We start from the raw sequence: 10,935 nt of genomic DNA, 5'->3' as shown, positions 1-10,935 counted from the left end.
TAAAACAGCACTAGAATTTATTTGCTAATACTGGGGACTTGGATCAGACTAACTGGGTTTGAATTTGGTTCTAGAGCTGTGTGGTCTTAGACATATATCTTAACCTCTCTGTGCTTAAATTATTATGTCTATAGAATGGGAAAAACAAGACTTGCCTCCCTGGATGGCATAGGTCAGTGGATTGAGCACAGGCTTCGAACCAAAGTGTTGCAGGTTCGATTCCCAGTCAGGGTACATGCCTGGGTTGCAGGCCATGACCCTCAGCAACCACACATTGATGTTTCTCTCTCTCTTTTTCTTCCTCCCTTCCCCCTCTAAAGATAAATAAATAAAAAATCTTAAAAAGATATATATATTTTTAAAAAAGACTTGCCTCAAAAGCTTATTACAATACTATAACATTTTTTACTATATTAACACAATGGTTGGCACATAATGTTCAGTAAATTGCAGCTACTGCTAATATTATCAGTATTAAAATTATATATCAGTACATTTTAGCTTAACATAAGAGTAAAACAAAAATGTGGAATATTATAGTTTATGCATTTTGACTTTCTGTTAAAATTTAGTAAATTTTGCTCTTCGCAATAATGTGTGGCTTTAAAGCATTCCATTTAACATGCTAGCCAGAGTGAAATTAACCTTATATGTCCTTCTTATTTTCCACAATCTTTAGTTCAGGTATTTTCACTTGATTAAATTGCTTCTCTTTTAAATATTGAAATAAATAGACCTTAATAAATGGTTGGAAACTTTTACTTTTGGAAAAGGAAACATTAATTTTGTACTATTCATTAATCACCACTAATGTTTAGTTTATGATTGCCATTCTAAGAATGTAAGCTCTAAAAACCAATGTGGAGGTGACTCTTGTGGAGGCAGCTAGCACGAGACTGAGCCTTGCATCCTGCTCTGCACTGTCCAGACTAGCAAACAATACAGTCAGGATGGCTGAAAGTGATCTCAAGACGCCAAAGGGCAAGATGTCTGCTTATGCCTTCTTTGTGAAGACATGCAGAGAGGAACATAAGAAGAAAAATCCAGAGGTTCCTGTCAATTTTGCAGAATCTTCCAAGAAGTGCTTTGAGAATTGGAAAACAATGTCAGGGAAAGAGATATCTAAATTTGATGAGATGGCAAAAGAAGATAAAGTACGCTATGATCAGGAAATGAAGGACCGGTTAAAGGAGGCAAGAAGAAGGACCCCAATGCCCCCAAAAGGCCACTGTCTGGATTCTTTCTATTCTGTTCAGGATTCTGCTCCAAGATCAAATCCACAAACCCTGGCATCTCTATTGGAGATATGGCAAAGAAGCTGGGCGAGATGTGGAATAACTTAAGTGACAGTGAAAAGCAGCCTTACAACAATAAGGCTGCAAAGCTGAAGGAGAAGTATGAGAAGGATGTTGCTGATTATAAGACTAAAGGAAAATTTGATGGCGCCAAGAGTCTCGCTAAAGTTGCTCAGAAAAAGGTAGAAGAGAAGAGGAGGAGGATGAATTAAAAAACAAAACAAAACTATTTATCTGTCCCCTTGTGAATACCTTAGAATAGGAGAGTGCCGTAATCAACATAGCTCTTATTTGAGTCGTGTCTGTTGCCCTCATTAGGATTAATTACACAATTGGATCATGATCATATGTAGTCTTTCAAAGAGCTCTAGAAATTGTCAGTGGTTTACATGTAGTGGCAATGGGTGTCTGGAACACCCTGAAACTGTATCAAAGTTGTACTTATTTCCAAACATTTTTAAAATGAAAGGGCTATCACGTTCTTCTCACTCTGTGCACTTTATTGTTGGTGAGACAAGGCATTTAAAGATGTTCTTGGCATTTTCTGTTTTTAATCTCTAAGGTGGTGTTAACTATATGGTTATTGGTTAGAAATCCTGAGTTATCAACTGTGTACATCTATAGTTTGTGAAAAGAACAAAGCAACCGAGGTAAGCTCTTGATGCTCTTTGCTTAGTTTTGAGGCTGTTGGGAAGATGCCTTTTGGACGCACCATAGCTCAGGATGTCCACTGTGAGGCTGGTCCTGTGGACAGTGCAGTGGACATCAGTTTAGTTTCAGGTTGTCTTGTTTTTATATGTAGTGGCATAGCATTCTGCCATTCTTAGCTGTGGAAAAAGGGAGGAGGTTCAGCTGGCATGAGAAGTGTTTGGTTCTCTTTTAGTCAAGTGCAGTAGTTTTAAACTGGTTGTTTTTAAACAAATTGTAGAACTTTTCATCATCAGCAAAGTGAAAAGCCACTGCATCAATGAAAGTTGAAGAACCTTCTGTATTAAACACAGTTTGAAACATTTTGTTGTTTTTTGTATGTTTACAATGCTGAAATGTTTTTGAAGTTAAATAAACAGTATTACACTTAAAAAAACAGTTCAGAGAGCAGTGCCTGGTGCATAGTAGGCACTCAATAAAATTCTGTTAAATTAATGCATACTATTGGAGAACTCAGTCACAGCAATTTATATTCCTTTGAATAGTATTTAAGTCTGCCTTTAAAAAGGTATCATTAAAAAAATTAACCTTTGCTGTCTCTAAAAAAGCTATATCACTGTGGAAGCTAGGGATGGGGTAAGAGGATTAAACCACTTTCTACATTTATCTGCATTGAGGAGAAAATGTGACTCCTAACTTCTGGCTTGACCTCATCTGTAGGTGTGTCCTTGGAGTGCAAGCTGGTTCACCAGGCCTGGTGGGGCTTGCTGGAGCCCACATCTGTTACCATCTTGAGGGAGTGCTGGATTATGAGTTCAATGTGGTACAGTGTCCAGCCTGAGTCATTGTTACGTCTCGGTGAGTCAGACTGTCTGGCACTGGACCCATTAGTCAGATCCTGGGACTGCACTGTCACTGCACCGTCACTGCTGGATGGTGTGGCTAGCCCCTGCAGTGCTGCAGTGATGTCTGTGTGTTGGGGTGAGGCTGGGGCAGGGTTTATAGTGTCTTTCTTCAGACAACCCCTTGGGCTCCTTATCTCCTTACAGGAATCAGAAGAGTCTCAGCAGTGCCTCTCTCCCAGCTTTACTGACATTTTTTGGATAATAAACTAAAGAGAGAAGTTGATGGTTGAGGAAATAAAATGTATTATTCTCTGAGAAAATCTGACTACATTACTCTAGACAAGTCTGCAACCATTAATTTCTTCACCTGTGAAATGAGAAGTTTTGGACCATTGTTTCTAGCACTGGGACCCTATACCCTGAGAATCTGGTCTGGATACAGCCTGGGAACTTATATTCTTAAAAACTCCCCATGTTATTTGGATGGACAGCCAGGTTTGCCCATCATCAAACTACACTACTTCCAAGGGCCCTTCTAAACCTAAAACTCTATAAATCATGATCTATTTTCCAATCAAGTTCTTTGAGCCAAAACCAAAAATTTATTAATTATCTAGTATTAGATGAACTACAAAAAGGGAGAAAGCTTCTTATCATTTAATTTTAGTAAAAATGAAATTCATATGTCTTTTTTTTAAAAATCAAGTTCACCTGGGCAACTGCAAAACTGTTAACATTTACATTCCCGTTTGTAGAGATGAAATTCTATCTTGAAAAATCCCAGGCTGAATAGAAATACCATATCTGAGCCCATTGTTCTGTGGCCTTTCAACACTGGGTAGTTCAGGGAGAGAATAGGCCAACTGGGTCAAAAATATCTCAATGCAGCCATTTCATTCACAGCCACAGCCAACAAAGTTCACTGTGAGCAGCACTTCCTGCCTTGTTCTAAGCCACAAACTGCATCAGGAAATAAAGTTTGTCAAATTTTATCTTCTGGCTGAGCCCTCTGTTGAAATAGCCACATTATCTATGACATCAGTGATAAGGTCAAAGGAGAGAAAATACACATGAATTTATTCCCTCAAAAGTCTTTGGAAAAAGGCAGGAGGCCAGATGTTTCCTCTTTAAGTGACAAAGGGTGGCCTGGGAACAGAAAGTATGAGGAACAATTTGGAAGATCCACTTGGACTGCTTTCTTGGTGCCTGAGATTACTAAGTTCAATGAGGGCATCACATCCTGGATCTCAGCACGGGGTATGGCACACAACAGATGCTCAGTGTATATTAAACAAACATATGAATCAGACAGTTATGAAAATCTCAAGATCTTTTTCTACTGAGAGTTAACTCAGGAAAAACCCTATCAAATTATAAGTTCAAAAAGACCGTGTGTCTTATTCATCTTATAGCACTTGACAAAATTATCGGTAAATAGTATTTAATGAAATGAGTTGGCCCAGAGGTCTTCTAGTTGTAGAAAAAAGGGAGGCAATCAATGCAGGAGCTCATCATAAAGGTTAAAAGAGTCTATGTGCATATTACATATCAGTATTTCTTGAACAATCATTGACTGATCTATTGATGTCATGTGAGCAAACATAGCAACATCTTTAACTGGTAATGATACTTATTTCAGTGAAATAGCATTATTCAAAGCAATGGGTTTATGGACATTAATTTGGCAATTTTAGGACAAAACACTGAGTCACTCAAAATAGCAAAAAATCGAATTTTTAATGTCTAACAATAGGGAACTTGTTAAATAGACTATGATGCGGTCATGCAATTACATTCTGTTAAAATCATGTTTTTAAAAAATATTTATTGCTGTGGAAAATTTTATGTATGTTAAATCAAAAAGATGTAGTAGCAGAAACTATTGGTTTCCTATTCACGCCTATTTGCTACAGGCTTCCTACCCACCCCATTTCTTTTGTCCTTCCTAAGAGCACATTTTTTTTTTTTTGAGGTTACTATCTTTTTCTGCATAGCCGTGTGCTTTAGGGGAGGCAGGGGCAAGGCATGACTAAAGAAAGCAATCCATGGTCACCATGAGTTCCCTTTGCCAATGTTAGGTTGAGACAAAGGTAGGTATGTGGTTTATTTCAGGCCAGTGAAATGGTTTGGGGTAGGAAGGCTTCTGGAAAAATTTTCCTCCATCTTGAAAGAAGACACAGGAAAGCAAGGTCCTGCTTCTGTTAAATGTTAGTGAGTCAGCAGGTGATGTCTGCACTGTGGCAGCCACGATGCCACAGCCTTGGAGCTGAGCTGACATGAGGCAGAATGCAAAAAGATGGGAAGGCCACTGATGGTTGGCGCTGCTGATGTGCTGATCAGTCAGTCTTGCAGTCATTGGCAGTAGGTCATTGGCCAAAAGTCAAAAAACTCCCACTCTAATCAGGTCCTCATATGGCCAGATTTCTGAATGTACTCATTTATTTTAACTATTTTGATACAGCCGTCTGATTTCTCTTCTTAATAGCACTCTAAGAAATATTGAATTTGTCTCAGTCCCCATTCTTTGTTGCTATAATTTAAGACTGACTTTTCATTAATTGTTCCATTGAGAAGTCACCTTATCTCTGGATTTATGTGAGCCAATTATTTCTTATTGTTTAAGCCAAGTGAATACTGAGTCCAGAATTTTCGTGAGTGGCAACTAAAAGCATACTCATACATGTGGGTTGAATGGGTTAGAGGAAGGTGGGGGGAGAGAAAGAGAGAAAGAGAGACAATGATCTCTAATTTATTGTTTCTGGGTTATAGGAATGGGAATATGGCTGATTTGTACATTTATTATGTTCAGCTTTTCCCTTTCCTGTATTTTCCAATTATAAAAATAATGAACATATATGCTATTATAAATAAAGTGGAAAGTTATTTTTAAAAACTGGGTTAAATTCTATAAATGTTGTCAGTACTAATCTTAAAGGATTGTAAGATCATTGAGAATTAACATCCAGTTAAGTTTTTAGTAAAATGTGAGTTGGGCGGAGAAAACTTCCCAAAGGAGAAATAGTTCAATTAATTCTGGAAGAGTGAGTATGCATAGGATGAGTTGGAAGAAGTGAGGGTCAGGATTTCTCAATCCTCTGTTTCTGACTGGGTTGAGGAGGACTTGAGAAAAACTTTCATTAAGATTTTGTCTCTTCTTTGCTTTATGTGTTTCAAATGTAACTTTTCATCATTGTATCAATCTTGGAAACAGGTATTATTATCGCCATTTGTAGAGGTAGGCAAGAAACTCAAAAGCTCACACAATCAACAAATAACTGGAGCTGTGATTCTAATGCAGGTCTGACGTAAAACACCACATGCCACAGGTCTCACTGGTGAGCTTCCTGGGACTGAAAACTCATGGGATGTTGTCACTGGGGTGATCAGACAAAGACCTGTCATGACTGAAAGTGATCAAAACCCAAACCAAAGGACATAAGCAAAACTGGGAATGTATTGACTTAGGAAGTAATAGAGTGAAAACAGCATGGGTGTGGCAGCCTGTACAAAAGGTGCTAAAACATTCCTTCTACAAAGGGAGGGAGTGTCCTGAGCCTGCAAAAGGGAGCCTAGGAAAAGTGCCTCCATGATGCTGCTGCCTACCTCCTGTAGTCCCCAAGCCTGGGTCCCAAAAGCGCAGCTTCTTAAAGTAAAAGTGTAAATAAGGTAAACTTTGTCCAAAAACTCATCAAAAATTTTGTGAAAATACGCAACATTTTGTTATTTGCTGTTTATATATCATTACTGTTTGTATATTATTGCTGTTTGTCCTTAAAATATCATGCTGCCTAAGCAAGCAATCGGGATACAACTAGTTGTCCTTCAGAGTAAAGGGCACTGGCCAGAGGCTGACCTTTCAGTGTAAGACTTTAATTAGCTTTACACTAAATGCCTGTTTTCCACCCTGGGTAGAATAGTTACATTTTAGAACTTACTGTTTGTTCAATGACTGAAAGAAAGGGAAGCATCTGTTTTATTTTTTTTCTATTTAGTCCCTAGATCTGGAGTGGGCAAATTTTTCTGCAAAGGATCAAATAGAAAGTATTTTGGGCTTTGCAAACCATATGGTCTCTGTAGCAACCACTCAATTGTGGCTTTTCTCATAGTGCAAGAGCAGCCATGGACAATACATAAGCAGATGACCATGGCTGTGTTCCAATTAAATTTTATTTTCAAAAACAGGAAAGAAGTCAGGTTTGGTGTACAGACTTTGGTTTGCCAATCCCTGCCCTCGATCACTTTTTTTAAAAAATCCACTGACTAAAAGCACTATTTTTAAAAAACCCATGACAGAGCAAGAGAATATCAGATTTTTTAAAAATATGAGTATATTCCATTTTAGTGGTTTTTGATGGTTGCCAAAGGAATCGTTCTGAAATAGGGATTATGGTTACCTGTTTTGTGCTTCTGTTTATTCCAGAAGAGGAATAACTTTATCAAAGCAAGCTTAAATATTTTAAGTTAATAAAATTATTTCAGTAGAAAAGTAAATCAATGTTTTAAAATCTTGCATTTTAAAGGTAAATTTGATTAATAAAAGAGCTATGCAAACTGAACAGTGACTAGATGAAGGGCTCATAAATTTAGGGAACCAGAAAATTATATTTTCCTTACTGTGGAGGGGAAACTTATGAAATAATAGAGTAGCCACTATTTTAAGTCTCTGGGAATTTCTGCCCAATGACAGATGTGGAATTTGAAAATTGGTTACAGATTGTATGACTAGTTTTTTTGAGGAGGGTAGTGGTGATATTTTCTTTTTACACATTAAAAATAACTGGGTTAATAGCTGTGGCTGGTGTGGCTCAGTGGATTGAGTGCTGGCCAGCAAACCAAAAGGTTGCCAGTTTGATTCCCAGTTAGGACACATGCCTGGGTTGCAGGCCAGTCCCCAGTAGTGGTGTGTGTGAGAGGCAACTGATTGATACATGTATCTCTCCCAAATCAATATTTCCCTCTCTTTCTCTTTCCTTTCACCTATCTCTAAAAATAAATAAATTAAAAAATACATATCTGGGTTAACATAAAATTTTGACATTTTAAAATATAGAGCTTTAATGTACATACCATCTTATTTATACTTAAAATAACTCAGTTTTGGTGATAGCTATTATTATTCTTTTATACCAAGGTAAAATATTTTCAAAATATATAAGCTTAACTCACATGTGCATGGTAACCTTGGAAACCAGATGTGTTGGGCATTACGATCCTTACTTTCAGACATAGCATAACATAGAGATTTGGAAGGTTGCCTGATTCTTCCCAAGTCCAGTGAAACTGGAGCCAGAATCTAGATTTACAGGCTCTGAGTCTATATTCTTCTATTGTGTCATATTTATCCATCTGCCCTCTTAAACATGTAGATTTTTCCAATTCTCAATTGCTTCACAGATTTAAAAGACTGAATAAAAGAACAAACTATGTCATTTTCAGCTGTGACTTAGAATTAATTTTTGAAAATCACAATGAAAAAAGTATATGTATTTTGGGCAGATCGTTTGAGGATTTCTAAAAGCTCAGGTGATTCTCAGATGTCAAAAATGCTTGAATATACTTAAATCTTCCAATATGGATGGCATATTTTGGGCCCAATAATGAAAATTTAGACTGTTCAAAAAGGCTATGTACCAGTTTTAATTTTTTATTTGTTATATTAATGATTTCTATAGACTTTCGTTGGAAAAAATTTACTTTGCTAAATAAGTTACTAGGCTAAATCATTTTTCTTCCAGTTTTCATATTTTCTTGCACTCTCATTTAAGAATCAAATCTATATCTGAATGTAAAAAAGTCTGCAGTGAGAATAGCAAGAAATTATGTTTCAATAGAGAAACAATTTTTATTAATCCTATTTATTAATGATTTTAATAAAATTTATCTTGCATCTGACCCACAAGCTATTCCATAGTGTTAAAGTAACTTAAACATGTGTATTAACATTGGTTGAATGAATGAATGAATGACTAAATGACTACAGACTTGAAGGTTCTGGAAAGGAGACTTCTAAGATCCCAGAAATGGGTATCATGCAAGAATGTAGTCAAATGTGTCTCTGGAGCCAGGCTTCCATTCTCATCCAATGTTCTTTCCTTTAATGAATAACTTTTTTATTATTGTGGCAAAATATGCCTAACATAGTGTTTACCATTTTAACTATTTTTAAGTGTACACTATTTGGAAATGTTCAGTGGCATTAAATAGATATGTGCAAACATCACCACTATATATCACCAGAACATTTATTTCTTTTTCATACCATGGCAAAAATATTCTCAAGGCCTGGCTGGTGTGGCTCAGGGGATTGAGTGCTGGCCTGAGAAGCAAAGGGTCGCTGGTTCAATTCCCAGTCAGGGCTCATGCCTGGGTTGCAGGCCAGGTCCCCAGTTGGGGGTGTTTGAGAGGCAACTGATGGATATTTCTCTGGCACTTCAATGTTTCTCTCCCTCTCTTTCTCCCTTCCTTTCCCTCTCTCTAAAAATAAGTAAAATCTTTTTAAAAGTCCTCAAATATATAAGCTTAATCATATGTACATAGTAACCTTGGAAATATACATGCTGGGCATTATGATCAAACAATAAGTCCCTATTTTTCTTCCCTCCAGCCCCTGGAAATTATGAGTCTATTTTCTGTTTCTACAATATGCCTCATAAAGGTGGGATGATACAATATTTGCTACTTTCTATCTGGCTTATCTCACTTAGCATATTCAAGTCTCATCCATGTTGTAGTGTGCATCAGAATTTTCATTTAGGGCTGCATGCCATTATACATCATATATAACACATTTTGTTTATCCATTAATCCATCCATGCACATTAGGTTATTTCCACACTTTGACTATGTGAATATTTTGGTGAGCCTGTCTGTACATATATCTGTTTCATGCTTGCTTTCAATTCCTTTGGGTAGGTGTCCAGAAAAAAATAGTTGAATCATAGGCAATTCCATTTAATTTTGTGAGGAATCGTCATATTGTTTTTTGTAGCACTGTACCTACCATTTTACATTCCAAAGCAATGCACAAAGTTTTGCTCCCTTTTTCCTTCACCTTCTCATGCATTTGAAAACTAGTAAAGCTGTTACTGAACAGCAAGTGGGGTCCTGCCTGCCACCCTCTAAGCAAAATTCTGGAGGCAAAAGTTTGGTGATAAAGGAAAAGAGTCTTTAGCCCTGGCTGGTGAGGCTCAATAGATTGAGCTCTGGCCTGCAATCCAAACGGTTGCCTATTTGATTTCCACTCAGGGCATGTGCCTGGGTTGTGGGCCAGGTCCCCAGTTGTGGGTGTTTGAGAGGCAACTGATGGATGTTTCTCTGGTACATCAATGCTTCTCTCTCTTTCTTTCTCCCTCCTTTCCTCTCTCTCTAAAAAGAAATAAAATATTTTTTAAAAAGGTAAGGAGTCTTTATTCAAAAGCCACACAATTTTGGAATAACTGCTTTCCACATGCATTAATCACTTAGCCTGTCAATGAAGGCTAAAAAACCTTTAACTCTTGAGTTCCCCTATCATTCCCCCCTGCTAGTTTCTAATCATCTTATATCTATAGTTTACAAACTAAAACAACATAAGATACAAAAGCTGCTCAGTTTTGGAAGAATGGCAGGTTTCTGCCTCAGAGACCATCCCCTCTAGGACACCCAAAGAAGAATAACCCTGCCACCCCATGCCAGGCCAGTCCTATCCTAGGCTGCACTGAGAATTTCTTCTCTCATCCAAAATCTACCCAAAATACCATCCTTCGGTAAACGCAGGCAGTTGTAGGGCAATCATCCAGGCATCCTTGAGGAATAAACAATTAAAACAAAGCCAATCTCTGGCCTTCTTTTATTTTAAACCTTCTGGCTCATTAATTCCTTGAGCTCTGGAGGCATTCAGCTTCTCAGCCAATCCCATCCTAGGCTGTTTATCATTGCCTCTGGCAACCTCTTCCTACAGCCCCTCCCTCCTCCTCCCCAGTAACCTGATAAGATCTCTCTGTGTCAAGATCACACCCATTTAGAATGGGTGATCCTAGAATCATTCTTAGAGGAACATTGAAACCAAAGGGAGTGCTAACTGAAAATAAAAAGAAAAGTGCAGGTGAGGATATGGAGATATTGGGATAATCACTCCCCTGACTGCATTACATTTTATAAGAAACTAT

At 37.6% G+C, this 10,935-nt stretch overlaps 1 protein-coding gene across 1 annotated transcript; it reads left to right on the top strand.

The window, feature by feature from the left end:
- Positions 1-950: 950 nt before the first annotated feature.
- LOC114492011 (high mobility group protein B3-like) lies at positions 951-3,058 on the top strand. The gene is given in 3 exon segments (XM_036012480.1): positions 951-1,179; positions 1,182-1,477; positions 2,993-3,058. Coding segments are annotated over 3 exon segments (591 nt in total).
- Positions 3,059-10,935: the final 7,877 nt, after the last annotated feature.

The sequence above is a fragment of the Phyllostomus discolor genome, chromosome 1 (assembly GCF_004126475.2).
Source record: "Phyllostomus discolor isolate MPI-MPIP mPhyDis1 chromosome 1, mPhyDis1.pri.v3, whole genome shotgun sequence".
NCBI classification, from domain to species: Eukaryota; Metazoa; Chordata; class Mammalia; order Chiroptera; family Phyllostomidae; genus Phyllostomus; species Phyllostomus discolor.
Note: the sequence above shows the minus strand (reverse complement) of the source record. Positions and strands in the feature narration are given on the sequence as shown.